The sequence below is a fragment of the Anabrus simplex genome, chromosome 9, assembly GCF_040414725.1.
Source record: "Anabrus simplex isolate iqAnaSimp1 chromosome 9, ASM4041472v1, whole genome shotgun sequence".
In the NCBI taxonomy this organism is placed as follows: Eukaryota; Metazoa; Arthropoda; class Insecta; order Orthoptera; family Tettigoniidae; genus Anabrus; species Anabrus simplex.
In genome coordinates, this window is record NC_090273.1 from 1,125,378 (window position 1) to 1,144,715 (window position 19,338).

At 40.7% G+C, this 19,338-nt stretch overlaps 1 protein-coding gene across 6 annotated transcripts in view; it reads right to left on the reverse strand.

Moving 5' to 3' along the window:
- The window catches only part of numb (NUMB endocytic adaptor protein), a 572,878-nt gene that overhangs the window by 347,655 nt on the left and 205,885 nt on the right, over positions 1-19,338 (reverse strand). The window contains exons 1-2 of one of the 6 annotated variants that reach the window (XM_068229271.1): positions 12,370-12,429; positions 5,455-5,655 (exon numbers count right to left, since the gene is read on the reverse strand). The exons of 2 other annotated variants lie outside the window; for them this stretch is intronic. In XM_068229271.1, the coding sequence (XP_068085372.1) occupies positions 5,455-5,532 (78 nt within the window). In that variant the 5' untranslated portion in view covers positions 5,533-5,655; positions 12,370-12,429. Of the gene's footprint in view, positions 1-5,454; positions 7,086-12,369; positions 12,430-19,338 lie in introns of those variants that run through there. 3 more of the 6 variants (XM_068229270.1, XM_068229272.1, XM_067153861.2) reach the window with 3 other exon arrangements.

Genomic DNA, 19,338 nt, shown 5'->3' on the forward strand with positions numbered 1-19,338 from the left:
ACATGGAATAAAAAATGACCACTGTCCATACATATTACCCAATTAAAATTTTGGCAAAAATGTATATCAAATACTTCTGAAATAACCAAAAACATCACTCGATACACATTATCGGTGTTAAACGCCACAGGGTACCTAATGAAATATATGTTTGGAAAAAGAGACGAGGCTACTATTACAGTCCACAATATGTCAAAGTAGCCTAATCCAATAACCTAGGCCCTATATTTTTTCTCCACTACATCTATGGACTCGGAAAATTTATAACGGATCCGATCCCCAATACAAACAAATTTAGGTTGTGGCAATTTCTTTATAATATTCACATGGCTAATTTAAGTCACATCATCTTCATCTGGCCCGAATACCATTATTTTGTTCGTCTACACACTTTTACACACATCACTTCAGCATCATTATCATTAATTACATTTTGTATAACACACACATACCTGTATTCACTAATTTTTGCTTCCTGGCTACTTCAAATTTCACCAAAACAAAATCTGACTGGTGTAAATCTAAAATACCTAATTTTGCACCTAATGTCTCCTTTTCACTGATTAAGTTACAGCTGTCTTCAGAATCACTTGATATTACAAACTCATCACTGCTTTTGCTGCTTTCCCATTCTTCCATGCCTTCCTCACTATCACTGCTGATTTCTTTCCTTCTCCTTAAAGTTTTAGGTTTTGGACTAGCCTTCTCTTTTCCTGGTTTAGTCAATTTCTGTTTACTACATGGTATCTCATTTATTATGTCTAAAAATTCTTCTGTTTTAAAACTAAAGTAACCTAAAAGAAGATCCAACAACTGTCCCAACTTTACCCCATGAATGTCCCAGAATTGCCCCAAAACATGTCCCACAATTGCCCCGGAAATTAAAATAATAATTTCTTTCTTAATATTCATCTTACAAATACTTAGCTTTAGAGACAGTTTCTGCAATGCTTTCTTTAGATGTGGGATAAAAATAATTAATTGTATCAACATCAGTTTTTTCAAAAATTATAAATATTTCTTACCAGAAACCAAATTTTTTTACGCTGAAAATGAGTGTAAGTTTTTCATTATTTTTCCTGCTCATCACATGGTAATTTTTTGTAATTTAGTTATTGCCTGCCATTCAATAAACTCAAAATAATGTATTGCCACTAATAAAGCTTACAGATAATTTACTTGTAAGGAGATATGATGATGTCCCTCTTTTACCCCAACATTTTGCTGTCCCACATTTGCCCCAGTTGACCCTAACTTATTTGTCCTGACAGACCGTCTGACTGATTCATCATCACCAAGCCAAAACTACTGGACATAAAGAAATGAAATTTTGGGGACACTTTCATATTACAATGTAGGTACTAAGGGAGGATTTTTTTGATATTCCGGCGCTAAGGGTGTGAAAAAGGAGGTGAATGTTTAAAAGTTTAGACGTAAAAATTGGTTTTTGGAATCTCCTGTAAAAATAAAAAAACACGAATGTTTTTGTTTTAAGAAAATCCCATTAATGGGGGTGAAATATGGGGGAAAAGGGGTTGAACACCTTTTATGAGGAGATATATCTCAAAAACTGAAGATGTTACAGACATAGAAATTGGTATTTGGAATCTCCTTTGAAAACGTGAAAATTGGTATTTGGAATCTCCTTTAAAAATAAAGACACGCACTTTTTGGGGGTGGAGGGGGGAATCAGCTTAACGGGTAGGAAGGGGCGAGGGTGAGAAAGGAGTTTAATTACATTTATGAGGATACTTATATCTCAAAAAATGAAGATGTTACAGACGTGAAAATTGGTATTTGGAATCTCCTTTAAAAATGAAGAAACGTGTATTTTCGTTTTCGGAAAATACACTTAAAGGGGGGGGGGGAGGACTGATCAAGGGGTTGAATTATTTATGGGGATACTTATGCGTATCACAGATGTGGGAATAGGTATTTGGAAACTCCTTTAAAATAAAGAAACGTGTATTTATTTCTTCCACTTGAGAGAAGACTGTTTCTTACATGTACAGTTCTATGTCGCATGGTCGTCTTAGCCCCAAAAGGTAATACCACAAATATGATTTACAAAGAATTTCTGAGGTAAATGAAACTCAATTTTTGGGTTAGTTTCTATACTTTAGGAATTTTCAGATAATGTCTTAGTACAATGCCGAGGAAAGATTACTTTGATTGAAATACGAAATCCACGCGAGCGAAGCTGCTGGTAATTGCTAGTATATATATATATATATATATATATTGCGATTAGATTCCATTTGACAGAAGGACCAATCTAGGGGCTCAATACAAACCAAATATTTTTCTACAGAAGCTACGGTATCGGTGAAGAAAGCAAATTCAAATAGATTTTCCTCCCTACAATTACTAATCAGCGCCAAGCGTAACTAATGTTACAATGCAGTAAGCTTGTTCCCTAAAACACCAACAGAAATGGCATGGAACATACGAAAAGGCGAGCTATTAGAGCTGTTGACATCTTACAAAGAAGTTATTTATAGATGGATGTCTTAAAGAAAACAGGAAGTTTAAGTTTCGTCCTATCTATGTGTTCTACGGAAGGAAAGCCTCTCCCTCTCCACAAGCAGAGCAGAATCGTGATGATGCTTGTTGTTTAAAGGGGCCTAACATCTAGGTCATCGGCCCCTAATGGTACGAAATGAGACGAAATGGAATGACAAATTAAAAGTCCAAAATCCTCCACTGACCAGAATTCAAAACGTGAGGACGAAGAATGTTTTAAATTCATATCCATACAATGACTCAGTGGATCCGACCCGCAATGTCTCGCATTCACAGAAACTAACGTGAGACTATGGCATCACTGACCAAGGGACGGCGTTTATAGCATAATAATGAATCGATGTCTTCGGCCCCTCATAATGGTACTTATCGCTAGGAAACTAGAACCATGGTATTTGTCATGTTGCGGCACTAATCAAAAGTAGCGTCGACACGCGGCATTTCACACATTATGGTACTACTCACACGTAATGAAATCCGCACATGGAATACAGACCTATGGTGTTTTGCACGTTGCGGCGGCATTTACAGGCAACGCAAACCTATGGTGTTCATCACATGCGTGTAACTAACCACAGGGACCCGCACTATCCCCTGGTGTTCCTCATATAGTGGGTACTGATCATAGGCAAGCCAGAAACAGAGTCGCTCCTAAAGTGGTACAGGTACTGTAGAAGTCGGCAACTTAATCTGTTGCTACCAATCACAAACGTATTTGGTACGTAACAGTGGTACTACGCGCAAGTAAAAGCGACCCATGGTGTTCCCCGCGTGGCGATACTAATCACAAGTAGTTTCATGGTTCTAGTACAGGGTGCGCTGTGATGTTTTAGAAGCCATTATGCTTTTAGTCGCCTCTTACGGCAGGCAGGGGATACCGTGGATGTATAGACAATCCAGAGGGACTATTTCCCGTTTGAAAAAAAGCTTGGCCCCTAGCCCGAGCTTTGCGCACTTTTCTTGAAGTTTTGTTGTGGAATATCTTTGTGGACAAATCTGTCCATTATCCCATTAATAAAGAAAAGTTCACCCATTCGAGAAGCTGCCACGCACCTCGCCTGAACCTCCTTGTAACTTAAAAGCTTTTCAGTCTGACACACACACACACACACACACACACACACACACTATTAAACAAAGGATGTGCGTTTGACAGACTGACATTTATCTGAGTCGGCACTGGAAAATACGGCTTCCTTCTTCAAATAAACCACATTGTTTCACAGGGGATTGAATATTATGTAGTTGCCATTCTGTATTATTTTTCCGACATTTCAAAATTGTCAAAAATGTTGAATTTACTCTCATCGGGAAAAAAAAAATCACCGTTTTCGGAAACTGCCACCTTGACTACGTACGCCCTTGTAAATTTAAGTCTTTTTTTCCTATTAACCTTACATATGGTTCCTTCTCGACAAACGGACTCTTCAGATGGTTCGTGCACGCCGTCCTGTTACATGGATAATACAGTTCGAACTAACATTTGCAATCCCGTCGTACGATTCTTGTACGTAAATGCATGATGGCGCCTGTACCACATGACCCGCTCTGTTTCTTCATGCGACCAACATGTTGTCCCGCCCGACTTCGACCAAGCTGACGGCACTGTAGACGACAAGCTGCTACCTGAATCGCTGCGAAAAATAGACCGGGATTTTGAAGCACCTGCAACAATATACGATAGCCTAGTTTACAACGGACGATATTGTGAAGAAGAAAGTGAGTGATGTTTTAGAAGCCATTCATTTTGTCCGAAGCTAGAGGAAGGCATATGAACATAGAAGGCAGACAAAAATGACATTATTATTATTATTATTATTATTATTCCTAAATGAAGAAGCTTGGCGAGTACAGTACGAGGTAAAGCTCTCTCATGAAATTTAATACTATATTTTATGGTGGACGTAGTTCAGTTTTGCGCTGTGATGTCAGGCTTAAAAGTAAATAAGTACAATCTAAAATAAGCCTAAGTAAATTCTGTTCGATATCACTCGCTCACTCGACTGATAGCACTTTCTTTTTATCAGAACTCTTGGATGTCGTCACTGTACTTTTAAAATCAATAATCACGACGGGCATGACCTTCACTTTGTTAGTGAAAGTAATTAAAAAACAGCGGACAGACAGCTTAGACGAACGATGTACGTACGCGTCGATTCTTTTATGACAAAACCCCTGGAAATATACTTGCACTTATGCCTTAAAATATACGAAAATATGACAAAAATTGGAAAAATGGCGCAAAAGGAAGAAATGAAATATCGGCTCGGGAGATTAGCAACCACATTCCTTTCTATTTGGACAATGTACTGTAATATTACCTATTCACTAGGCATGTGAACTGACCAGATCACGAATACCATACTAAAGGTTGCCGACTAGCAGCCTGTTTACCCCTCATTTGACTTCTACCCTATTAGATTGCATTAAATTCATTCGACTCAATGTTTCATGACTATTGTGCACTGAAAATTATATTTCAAAAAACAGGTAAATTTTATATTCTTGGTTTAGCCTAATAAAAAAGTGCGACATCATTACAGCGTAATGTTAAAACCTATCCTGCCCTCACCTACACTGCAACGTAGTTTGCTTGTTGAGAATGTTACCATTAAACACTGAATCTGAGATAAACACAGTTAATTTATTGCCTGTTACAAGCATTCTTGAAAAGTGACTTTGAAGTTAAGAAAATAGAGGATTCTTTTATCAAAGTTTGTTTAAGTACAGTTTGTTTTCACATTTGACATAAGGAGGAGGTCATTAGATGTTAAAGGCTTCTAGTGAACTGAACGCACTATTGGCCCACACAAACTATGGAGGTGCCACGTTCCACCAAATCTCTGATTAAAACGAGAATATTTACATGATTTATAAAATTCCCATCAGCGCCAATAAGCGAAAGGAGGACGTGGGCGGACTTTCTCTTACCTTGGCATGCTTGGAGGAGCGGCGAGTGGTTGCCACTCTGTCCAGAGGCTCGTGATGTGTGGAACTTCCTTGACCCATGTCCCTGGGATGAGGCACGTACGCGAGTATCTTGAGTTATCAACAATCCATGCTGCTTGTTTATTCACATAGCACTTAACACTGCACTGCACACGTCTGGCGGTACATTACATTACATTGGTCCTAATTCAAGGAGAGAAAAAGTCTCTTAGCCTGCAATTTGGTGTATCTGGAGTGTGAGTTCGTCTGTCTTGTTCTTGTGCATGCGGACTCGTTTTTAGGAAATGCGCATTTTAAAACACGTTTACTGTAAGTTGATTCAGAGACGCTGACCGACACGTATTACGTAGATGAAGCTCCTACACTGACGTAAGGCTCTTCCGTAGTTCTCTTGTCACAAATACACGTCATCAAAATCGCCCGCGGACTGCTGTAGAAAATTACCTGAACTTCACTTCTCCGTTCATGTTGGCTGCATCCCGACTGAGTTCCCTTAATGTTTGCGGGATAAAATTCGGCACTTCCGAGTCTCCAGTGGTTAGTGGGGCGTAAAACCAATAAAATAATAAGAATAATAATAATGAGAAGAGGAAGAAGAAGAAATTTATGCAGGATGGTGATAATCGACCAATCCCAAGAACAGAGACCAACTTGGACTCCCAACCTTATCTCCAACTGAAAGACGAAGGCCTAATCTATCGAGAATATAAAGTGGCATACGTTTTGAAGAAAGTAAAGGAACTCGTTTGACCCACTTCTGATCCCCAGTATACGGCAAGAGCAGATCGATGAATGAGTACATTCCATCACGGAATGCCAGTCAGCACCCGATGACATCATGCCTACGTCAAGGCGTCGACGATAAGTCACCTTTTCTGTAAACGAGCGTGTGCGACAATTCGCGGTTTTCCCTTCCTCCAACTAAAATTGTGCACAAGACATTAAAATGAAACAAAGGACCCATGAAGCATTAGAGAAAACGGACATTGCCACCGGCTTCTCATCCAGACGGTTACGGTTCGAATCCCATCCAAAATCCAAATCATGCAAGATTCATGCCCCTGTGGCCAGATCCCACATAAAACAGTCCTGTAAAAGCGAACGATTTGGTAACATCATAAGTTACTGAATACTTATTCGTTCAGTGATCTGGGGATCAAATCCGGCAGAGCATGTGCGATGTCGCCTATCATCGTCTAGATGCCTCCACAAGGGATCTGAGGCCATATGATGAACAGTTATTATTATGTCTGTGTTTTATGACACACAACAATCCGAGACGATCGGTCACATCGTTACTATTAATATCAATGTTTACCGATTTTCCCAGTTTTAAAAAAGTCAATCCGAATAAATGTTTCGATAAATTGACCAAAAAGCTTAAGGGACACCGGTTAAAATACTAATCAAGAAATAATAACTGAATAATGTTATATAATCTGAGTTAGAGGCATATTAGTGCTACAGTGGCATACAGTATACAGTTGCATATGATCAAGAACGTCCGGCATAAATAGCATTTCTCTGCTCAGTGCATCATTAAATGTTGAGAAACGCTCAATAAACAGAAGACGAAAGACGTGAAAAACAAACGGGCGAGGAGCAATATGAAACACGAAAGAACATTAAAGAACTATGCAAGAAGCACCCGAACGAAGTGTATAAACGTTCCATACCTATGTAGATTGGTACTTCATATGAACTGAAATATTTAATGTGATCTGGGTAAAAAAAAAAAAAAAATTGGAAGTATCTGTTCTGTTACTTCTTAATAGCTGTATTGATATTCTAGATCAGTGTTTCTCAACCGGTGTAGTTTGAGAGAATTGAAGATGTACAATTGCTAGTAAGATTAGACAGAGCCGAAAACCCATTCGAAAATTAATTTATACTTAGAGAACTACTATTCAACTATCGTACATTAATAGTTTGCGTGAAAACAGGCTCAGATTTCCCATTTTTCATCGCCACCCACACTCAATTTTTAATAATAAAGAATCTGAACCTACACGTTCTCTGTGTTCTTGAATTGATGATATAACTTCGTCAATTTCACAATTCATGTCTGTATTGCCTTTATTCCTGGTGGCTAAATAAAACAAAACTCTCAGCCTATATTAATGATTGTATAATTGTAACTTCCAGAATAACGGTCGAGAAGATCCGTCGAGCGCACAAGACACCTCGTAATCTACTGAGCAGCGGTCGCTTGGTAGGCCAAGACCTTCGGGACTGTTGCGCCATGGTTTAGTAACTTTAATAACTAGTATACCTTCAAGTAAGTTATATTTTACAAGTAATACTGGAAGCCTAATGAATTAAACACTAGAATTGGATGCGCAGCATTCTTATCACAGTAAAGGTAAACCCTAACAAAAAATGAAATGCACGCTTAATGTATTAGTAAAACAGCGGTAAATTAAATCAATCCGGAATTATGATTTATGCATATATGAGGTATACAAATTCCTTTCCCATGATGCTACTGGACGTGGAGCGAGAGCTGACACAGTGTCCAAGCCCCTGGGGCCTCCAACCAGGCGACCTTCACTTCACACAGGTGTGGCCACACAGTTCATCAGGCGAGACGAAATTTCCCTGCGAGCAGACTAACGGTTCTGAGCCATGGGGTTGACAACAGCCTTCTCCCCTTGACACAGCCAGCTGCGGACCCAGCAGTGTTGCCGTAACCACCCAGCAAGAGACTTGCAATATTGAAAAGGAGCATGTTTCCATGTCAGAACACAGCCACTCCTCAATTCAAGAAGATAGAGCTGCTGCTATTTGTCCTCACTGCACGCACAAATAGAAGGCTCAAAGACTCTTCTTTATAATTATGGCAAAAGAAACAAGTTATTGACGGTGGGATTGAAGTAACAGACTATCACCATCCAATTGATTTTTAGTTCAGGGTTGTAACTTAATTTTTTCTCGCCCTGATTAAAGGACACTTTATGGTACTTTCTAAACAAATTCACTTCTTGACACGTATTCAAAAAACCTGTTAAACACCAAATGCAATATTGATATTTTTATCGTTGCAACATCAAATGTAATTCGAATTAAGGCCACGGCCGCTTCCTTCCAGTTCCTAGCCCTATCTTATCCCATCGTCGCCATAAGACATATCTGTGTCAGTGCGACGTAAAGCAAATAGAAAAAATAATGTAATTCGCCCTTACTGTACCGGGAGGGTTCCGCAACCTTCTTCCTCTAAGCCTGTAGATGCCACGTATAGTATTACATACCGCTTTACAACATGTACGTAGGTATATTTCTGACATATTTACAAATTAGGAAACATCTAACAGCCCGCGGAGGTGTTGACTGATGAAAGTATACTTGAAAATGAAAAATAAAGATCTACAGCCTGTTTTTCAGTCATTGACCGGGTCAAGGATGGAATGAATGAAGCCTCCCATCTTGCTGCGTCGACAGGAATTGTGCCGGCTGCCGAGGCCTGTCGCACTCCTCTGGGGCAATGATTAATGACTGGCAGATGAAACGATATTGGAGAGTGTTGCTGGAATGAAAGATGACAGGGAAAACCGAAGAACCCAGAGAAAAACCTGTGCCGCCCCCGGGATTTGAGAGGCTGTCGCCTCTGATCATGTACTGCCCAAGACTTGGAAATGACTCGCTTCATAAGTACGTTTGAACTTAGGAGAGTCCGCAGTACCACCATTGCGATACACGTACTTTTCCACGGTTTGGACGTCCATCTATATTTACAGTTGAAACTCCACACACTCCATTCACCTCACCACGCAGCATTTACTTTCCGTCCGGCTCCATGGCTAAACGGTTAGCGTGCTGGCCTGCTTAATTCCCCTGCCGTCCTAATCATGTCATCCTCATCGCGACGCGCAGGTAGCCTACGGGTGTCATACCTGCACCAGGTCACACGGCATTCCGCAGGCACCCAACTTTCATTCTCGTACAGTTGCATGGCGTTAGCTTTGCTGCACTTTGACTATATTACCACTCTCTTCCTGTTTTGAATTTCCTCTTCCCTATCGGTCTACACTTTCTGCATATCTTTTCAAGTTCCAAGATATTAAATTGCAAGCTTATTACATTTCCACCAAACTTAATCCGTCCTTGCCATTTTGTACCTTTGAGGAAGTGCAACCGGCCGTAAAATGGCGCCATCGGCGTGTGGGAAAATTCATATCAAATATTATCGTCGCCATAAGACCTATCTGTGTGGCTTGTTTGTGAACGTACGGCCTGTAAGACTTCATGGTATTCTTTAACTATTTCACACACGAACACTGATCTGCCTGTCGGTTCCCACGTACCGTTGTACTCAACTTGATTAGGCGACCTATGGCTCAGTTTTTATTAATTTTGTCGGGCTAACACTAACGTGTCACCAGAGGCTATTTACGGCATTGAATGCCGGGTTTGAACCTACAATCTTCGGATCTGCAGGCAAACACTAACCCTAGTCTATAAAGCCATTTCTTACCAGCCTTTCCACTAAATCATATATTGTTGCTGCTATTTACCATCATTTCCTGGAGCGTAATTTCATTGCCTGCCATTGTACGCTGTTGTTCGAGGAGTTTAACAAAAATATTAACTTTTTCATTGTGAAGATTTTCAAAATAGTCCATGAAGAGCAAAGTAAAGTTGCTCAATTAACTCTTTTCAAATACCGGAGAATTCTTTAAAATTTCGCTTCTCCATTAGTTTGAGCGTGTGTTTATTTCTCCTTCTCATACAAATATACAGTAAAAGCAACTTCCCTAGGCGTGGGAATGTTTACATTTCAAACCGCACGTCCACCAGGTACAATGTCCGGCCTTTGGTCACAGGGGTACTGGGTTAGATTCCCAGCGGGGTCGGGAATTTTAACCATAATTGGTTAATTTCGCTGGCAGGGGGACTGGCTGTATGTGTCGTCTGTCGCTTACGGGTGTCAAATAAAAAAGACCTGCATCTGGCGAGTCGAACTTGTACAATATGATCGAAGAAAGGAGTACAATGTCGATGCCTAATGAGTAAAGAGGGGTTCTAGTTGCAACTGCTACATGACAACTGACTAGGATTCAAACCAAGAAAATCTAACGACCTAAAAGGAGCAAGAGAAGTACTTCGATAACTTTAAAATGTGGTTGTGGAGAAGAGTGGCAAAAGTGAAGATGTACTTGAAAAGGGTAGGAGGAGACGAACACACATGGGGTGAGTCAAAAGCTAAGGAGGAACTGTCTAAGAGTATCAAGAAGGGGAAAATAAAAGACAAGGGATTAAGAGGAAGTGGAAAAATGTCAAAAACGTGAAGAAAGAAAGATCTTCAGGACCAAGAAAAACGGAGGATTTACAGAAAAAAAAGGAGAAGGAACGGGTATCCATCCTTAAAAACGAAACGTATGATCGAAAAGAATTAATTAATCAAAACAGAACGAACCTGTATTAACCAAACGGAAATGCAAAGTGTGGGCGCTTCCTCAGACAAGGAGGGAGAGAGAGACTTAACAATAGCGAGTGTCGCGGCTGCCCCTAACTTCTTCCCACGCCAGGAATGTGAATTATATATATAATCTTGGTGCAATAAGCCAGGCGAGTCATAAAACCAGATTTGTTTGCTTTCCTCTCAGTACCAACTAATCCGTCCGGCTCCATGGCTTAATGGTTGGCGTGCTGGCCTTTGGTCACAGGGGTCCCGGGTTCGATTCCCGGCAGGGTTGGGAATTTTAACCATAATTGGTTAATTTCGCTGGCACGGGGGCCGGGTGTATGTCGTCTTCATCATCATGTCATCCTCATCACGACGCGCAGGTCGCCTACGGGAGTCAAATGAAAAGACCTGCATCTGGCGAGCCGAACATGTCCTCGGATACTCCCGCCACTAAAAGCCATACGCCATTTCATTTTACCAACTAATCCGTTGTAGAATCTGAGAGGATTGCTGACATGGTAACGTTGAGTTCTCGAGTTGGTTAAACATTACTCTAATTGCCTAGAAACTACAGAAAACTATTCTCAGGACAGCCGACGGTGCACTCGTCTTCAGAGTTTTACAGCCGTAGCGCATGCACTCCTTTCGGTACGTCATTTAAATGTTTAATTTATTAATGTTATCTCAAAAACGGAGAATTCATTTTGATACTGTATAACCATACCTTCTGCAGTAAAAACGGGAAGGAAAGAGTCCAGCCGGCAACAAGCACAAGCACCTAACTCAGCTCTGTAGCGAGTAGGCGCCCATAGCTACCGAAGCTGTCCTTGTTAACCTGAACGAAGGTTACCAGCGACTTTGCCATTCATAAGCCAAAAGTGTACGTTCGATAATTAACTTTTCCACGTGTAGCAGACAAGAGGGGTACCGTACATAAACCTGTTAACGGATAACAGGTTGGGGAGAATATGTTCTCAGGACTTTGAAAGGCCTCCCTCAACCAACTGTTGCTGCTGCAGCCTGCCCTGTTTTCCTCTTTTCTTCGAATGGAATTCTATTTTACTCAGTGCGATCACCTCGCTGCAGGGTGCACAAGATCTCCGAAGACATAGGGCATTCCCCTCGATTGTGGGCTGACGTAGAAACTCCCTAAGTTAATACGTTATTCTCCTCTGTACGGTTACAATCCGCATATTCCCGCGTTTTTTCTTTGTACTCGGTACTTTACAATAGCAAATACTAGTGTCAATTCGCGAAACGTATCTACTTTGAACTCAAAATTGCTCATCCTTTTACTTGTCTTCTTACTGGCCTACGCTAAAGGACTGTTCCAGAGCCAAAGAAGATATAAAGTCAAAATAAAGATTCGCGTAACTAGAGATATGTTATTATCTCTTCACCATGAAGTGGGTGGACTAAGGTAGAAATATCACTTCAACATGGAAGGAGATGCAATGTAATGTAATGTACACAACCACAATGAAGATGCTTACCAACCCTCCTCACACATTTACACAACACACACGCTAGCACACAAGCACAACTGACGTGCGTGCAACAGCAAACCAGACAGCATCTGTCGCTCGGAGACCCCACCACTCGGCCGAGCCATCCAACCAATCGGAGCCCTTCAACAGCTTTTGTTATGCATGCCTTTCAGCTGTTCAGGTAGCTGACCTTCCGGGCACATTAAATACCAACACAAGCGCACGAAATTTCCTCGCATGATTCATCGACCTGACAACTGCACTCCAAAGAGAGAGCAGAGATCGAATCCAACCTTGCCTTTATTAGATGAGATTTTCCCCTTCGTAGTACAGATGTGATTCGACGATCAGACCAATCTGACAGAGGAAGGCTCAACACAGCCTTGAAAACTCATCTTTACAACGCAATAATACAGTGACATTACAATGTGTTTTACGTCGCATCGACGACGACGGGATAGGAAAGGAAAGACTTACAAGTGGGAAGGAAGCGGCCGTGGCCTTAATTAAGGTACAGCCTGGTGTGAAAATGGGAATCCACGGAAAACCATCTTCAGGGCTGCTGACAGTGGGGCTCGAACCCACTATCTCCCGAATGCAAGCTCACAGCTGCACACGAGTGGACCCAGAGAGACTTACAAAACAATAGTCGAATTCTATGAAAAGAGGAACTAAGCCAAAACAGAAAAATGAAATAGATTGGAGAAATCAAAACCGATCTGAAAGAGGCAGGAATTAAACCAGCAGATGTCCGAAACCGGGTAATCTCCAGAATCAAAATTCGCAAATGGCAAGTTGACCAAAGAAGACGACTAGAAGAACCTAGTGTGAAGACAGAAAGGAAGCCCGCAGTAAAAGAAAGAAAGAAAGAAAGAAAGAAAGAAAGAAAGAAAGAAAGAAAGAAAGAAAGAAATATGGGCACAAAGGAAGGCAAAAGCACGCACCTAAGTACCTTACGTTGTAGTAGTGGGCTTATCCGCTAATAATAATAATAATAATAATAATAATAATAATAATAATAATAATAATAATAATAATAATAATAAATCGCAAGAGTATAGTTCTTTGACTGAATGGTCAGCGTACTGACATTTGGTTCGAATGCCCCGGGTTCGATTATCGGCCGAGTCGAAGATTTCAACTGCGTATAGTTCGGGGAAACAAGCACCCACCCATGGTGAATATATCGCCTATAAACTGGGGAAAAGGCCACTCGAAAAATGAAATAGGACATTTGGTGCAGTGCATTCAGACTGGGATAAACACGCAGTTGCAATATTTCGTGGGTCAACTTTTCACGTATTTCAATGTAATACATGTTACAAGCATACTAAGATACGGAGGGAAACATTGTATTTCTTCGAGCTGTGTGTGCGCTTGGGAACCTGAAACCTGGGGCTCATTCAATCTTATATGGATATTCCTCCTAAATCCAGCAGTTTTCCAAGAAAAATGGTTTTCTGTCCGAAAAGGAGCATGCATACAGGAAAATGTCCTAGTGCAAACTAACAGCTCGCAAATCGTTATCTGTATCCATTACTCCAACAATCGTCAAACTCTGTGAGAGTAAGTTTGAAGTATGCCATACTGCATATCTGTCAGAGGCCGAGGGTGATCAGGTGTCTAATTAAGAATCGTTTCAGCGCAGGCGGAAGTGATGATTACAGTCCTGACTTATGATATAGTTATCTCTCAGCCCTTTTCGTGAGTTGTTTGACCTTACAGTACTGATCAGACAGTTGAAGGAATAAATACCAGTTGTTCACCTCGCATGGCTTCTAGTCATCTTCAGGTCCTTCATATGCGCGCAGCCAGTAATATGGAATGTACGATCTCGCAGAATGAAGGAAATATTCGAAGTAGGTATGTAACATTTGATATTCGAATTAAATCAATCATTGGACCCAATTCATTTTGCTATAGAAATAAAAAAATCTTTCTGGTTGATGCTTCCAATGGAGGTGTTGAATGTCATCGATGTCATTCAGCTAATGCACTTGCTTGCATTTCACATCATGGCGCTGTACGATATCTAACTTCAGTTGAGGTTGGGTAACAATTGCAAGAGTTTGTGATCTTCAACAGTCGTCTCTGATCTGTGTTACTGAGTTGGCCTTCTTTCGCAATCTGTATTTCGTTCGCCAACGTATAACTAATTCGTCGTTCGGTTAACGGCAGGAAATATTCCTAAGTGGAACTCTTCTGGACTGGTCCTCTGGTCTATTCAGTGATTTTTAAATCATATGGGTCGCGGTTTTAAAGTCCTGTAACCAGCAGTGTATAGGTATGCTACAGATCAGCCGATTATTGAGTGGTTTAGTCACTGGGTCCGCACTAAGACGGCCGTGGTTCGAATCCCAGTGAATACAAGTGGGGTTTTTAAAAATAAGTCACGTCGCTGTAGTTCGGATTCCAAATAAAACTGCAGGTACCATGGCTATCAACAAGCTTGCTTGTAAATGTCTGGTAGTATATCTGTACTTTTAATATTCCTCATTTAAATGTTTTGTAATGGAAGGTTGGGTCTATTCGATCACAGAAGGTATTTATCAAACACTTACGAATACATATTACCACTATCTTCAGGAAAGATATACAATGTACAGTGTGCAACAAAACAAATGGCACTGTAACGTGTACAAGTGAATACGTGGGACTGCAAAAACATCTCGACAAATTTGTGTGATGGTATGAAGGGATCAAAAGTCAGGTGGAGAGTCACTGTAAGTACTTAGGAAAGATCTTCATTAGGATAATCACATAAACGGGAGTTTGTTACAGATTTCTTAATATGGTTATCAGGGTACTTAAGGGGTGTAGTAAGGATTTAAAGGAGAGGGCGTAAGACTCCAAATAGAGTATGGGACCCTCACGAGGATTCCTTGAAACGAGAAGTGGAAAATATTCACGAAGTTTGTTCACGTCAATATCCGACTAAAGAGTAGCGTTACGAAAATGTTGGAAACTTTGGGTTGGAAGGACTTGAAAGTAAGGAGACGAACTGCTCGACTAAGAGGAATGTTTCAAGATGTCGGTGGAGAGATGGCGTGCAATGACATTAGTAGACCAATAAGTTTGAGTGAAGCTTTTAAAAGCAGGATAAATTATAAAATAAAGTTGTATTTCAAAAGGACAAATTGGGGGAAGTATTTGTTTATAGGAAGAGGAATTAGGGATTGGAAAAATTTATCAAGGAGGGAGATGTTTGATACATTTCGAACCTCTCTGAAATAATTTACGAACAAACGTGACAATGGCAGATCAATGGTCATTCGCTGATCTTTCTTAAAACATCTGGAGTCCTGAGATCCGGGGAACGGCAATGGAGTTCCACCACTGCAGAAGCCCGTGGTCATTGTGCTTGGTAACAGTCAAGGTACGTAGAATACAAGGTAGGGATCACGAGAAAGATGCGCAGTAGCAAAGCAGAGCTGTGACGTCACGCAGGACCCTCGCGTTGAATCTGCTCTGAATGAGGTAGAGGTAGTTCGAATAAGAATCGCTGTACACGCAGACGCTAGGTGCTAATAATAAACGATAGTAACATATCTGTGGTGTATAAGAAACCGTGTGTGTTTATTTTATGTGATAAAACGTAAAAAACAGTAATAGTGTACATTTTCAGTATGCTTTGTCATGCCATTGCAGGCTGCACAAATTATAACAGGCACGCGGAGGAACGAAACATACACTTTCATGTATTCTCTAAAGCCACTGACCTAAATAAATGGTGACAGAAGTAATCAAGACATTATCGAAAGCTATCTTTCTTAGCTTCGAGGGTTCGGAAGGCTTTATGACCATCCTCTTCCGACAGCTGTGACGCGAAAGGTGAAATCATTGCTTCTTAGCCTCAATGCTTCCGAGGCGATAAGAAATTCCATCTGGTCTTCGGAAGATTATGAAACATTACGCCCAAATATGTTACATGCTATTGATGAACTCGATCAAAACTCGGATATCGTGTGCCAGTCTAAGGCCAGCGTTGAGCAGACAACATCCTATTCTTGACCGGAGGATAAGCAAAGGTTCGTTAAAGCCCTTGAAGAGCTAGTAAAACAGCTCGAGGACAGTCGCAAAACCAAGGGTCGTGATGAGCTGCTTGAAAACTTCACAGGCTATATTGTAGCTTTTAGGGTAAAGAAGAAGAACCTCGATATAGAAAGCAATTACGGAGAGAAAACAGGTCAAACTACAAGGGGTGGAAATTAGATTTCAAAATGAGTTCCATTTTTTGCAAGTTGCTTTACGTCGCACGGACACAGATAGGTCTAATGGCGACGATGGGACAGGAAAGGGCTAGGGGGGTTCGAACCTACTATCTCCCGAATACTGGATACAGGCCGCACTTAAGCGACTGCAGCTATCGAGGTCGGTAGTTTCAATTTTACCACGGGAAAGAACTGAAAGAGGGTTCTCAACATCATCCCAAACCTTACGGATATCCTGAAGAAGGAATTCCCCGAAATTTATGAACTTCCAAGTTGCTTCGTGAGAAGCCGTTCTTTTATTCGAATGGACGCTTTGAACAAAAGTAAGACATTCAAGAGACCGGGTTTCAGTTAATACAATACCGATAAAGAAAGAAAGAAAGCAAAGAAATTCCACTTATGCTAGGGATAAGTGTGTTTGATATTATTTTTTTAATACCAGCATTATACTTTGTGTATAACATATCTGTTATTTTTTTATGAAAGGCAATTTATTATGTTGTATGTGAAACCAGTGCTAAGAATGTTAATATACAGACTCATTAATTTATATGGCCTATCTAATTGGAGGAGAACATTTACTGTACTGTTTGTTTTGTGGACAGTTTCCTAACATTTGCTGTTTGTGTTGTTGACAGTGTATATAGTTTCCCAACATTGCTTGTAACAACGGACATATTTCTTGTAGTCATCAAGCTTTAATGCTCGCGTCTGTAACAATGAGAACTCCTTGTTATTATCATAGGTGTTGAGAACATGAACATATGGAATTGTCATTCCACTGCGATCACAGTCTTAGCATTGTTACAACCTTGTATACTGATCGAAATACTTCAGAAACGCTGCTGGATTCACACTGTATCTCCTATTATTACTCTACTATAATGCCTTTTGTGAGGTGATGTTAAAATATGAATGGAGTTCTCTTATCTCTAACTCGTGGCTAAAACAGAATTGCTTACAGCAGTGTATAGCCTACCTCATACAGAAGACAAGGCGCTGAGGGTTCACGTTGACGTCATCGCCGGTCAAGCGTGGTGGGGAGACCTGCGCGTGATCCCTACCTCTTACTCTAACTACCTTGGGTAACAGTGAGGTCTCTGTAGAACATCAGGTCATTCAAACCCTGGAAAAAAAGAGTTCTTTAACGGTTGATTTTTTAATTTGCTTTATGTCACATAAACAAATATAGGTCTTATGGCGACGAAAGAAGCGCCATGGCCTTAATTAAGGTCGTTGCCTACGCTATAATGCAAGGCCTTGAAATGCACTCGTGGAAACGGGTTGCTTCCTAGTTCACCATTCAGCCGCTAGGATCGCGGTGTTGCCCCCTTGTATTCGCATGGCCGTATATGTCAATAAGTAAAGTATATCCTAAATAAAAAGAACTGAATGTTTTTGCGAGTATTGACAGTACTTTATTTATAGAGCGGTGCTGCATTGGCTTGGATATGTCATTGAAGTTTCAAAACTTTCCTTCTGAGGGGCTTCTTATCAAGTTTCAAAACTTTCTCTCTTCTACTTGAGTGGCTCAAAGCAATGTTGTCTAACAGAGGTCTCAGAAATTTTCATAGTAGAAAAAGAGGTGGTTTTTCGCCTTTACACTTTCCACACTTAATTTCACTGTTGAACATGTCTTTCGAAAAAATAAACGTACACCTTTTAGTAACTCTCTTCGGGACAAGTACTGCGTAGCGGAAGTGACAAACTCCGTCGTTCACTGCAGAAGTGCCACAGACGATGATTTTCGGTATCTGAGGGCTCCTCGATCTTGAAAACGAATAAGACACAATGTTGGGCTTTGAGTAGCTGGAGAATAGATATGCTCTAAACAGCCTTTACAGCCTGTTTTTCCTTTTGCCACACGAACCATAATGTCATTCTATTCCGCTTGGCGTCTTAGGTAGCTGAAGAAGAGCTCGATGTCATAGCTCGTTAGGTTCCTCGTCAATGCATAATGCAAATGTATACTTATGAGGTATTTTATGCAGGCCACAGTGGCCTGGGTAGTCAAGATCTATGCCTGATACATTTCTCTCATGATTCTTTTTTACTTTCTCTGAATGCATTTTAAGTTTCTTAATATATGACAGGAAATCATTAATTAACCAACTGAAGAGTTCATCTTCAGTACTAAAAGATGTGTTTTTTTTTTTTTTGCTAGTGGCTTTACATCGCACCGACACAGATAGGTATTATGGCGACGATGGGATAGGAAAGGCCTAGGAGTTGGAAGGAAGCGGCCGTGGCCTTAATTAAGGTACAGCCCCAGCATTTGCCTGGTGTCGAAATGGGAAACCACGGAAAACCATCTTCAGGGCTGCCGACAGTGGGATTCGAACCCACTATCTCCCGGATGCAAGCTCACAGCCGCGCGCCCCTAACCGTACGACCAACTCGCACGGTTAAAAGATGCTCGTTTGTTTTCGTTCCTGAATATGTTCCATGTGAGGTGATGCAGACGTCATGCGCATCGAACAATTTAATAAAATGCTCCATAAAACAAATGGCTTATTTTAAACTGCATTTTATGCTCTCGGGACAAAACCACCTCCATACTTTTCAAACCAGAGATTGTTTCAGGTGAAAATACAATATTTTTAGCTCTTGCTACATTCATTTTCGTGAAATTTGTTGGGCAAATTATTTTCCTCGTTGGTTTCCTACTTTAAGATTTCTGAGTTTGAAGATGCCCCTCAAATGATTGCCGGTCACGGTAGCATAGTTTAAAAACGTCCAGTGACAAATTTTGGGATCACCCGAT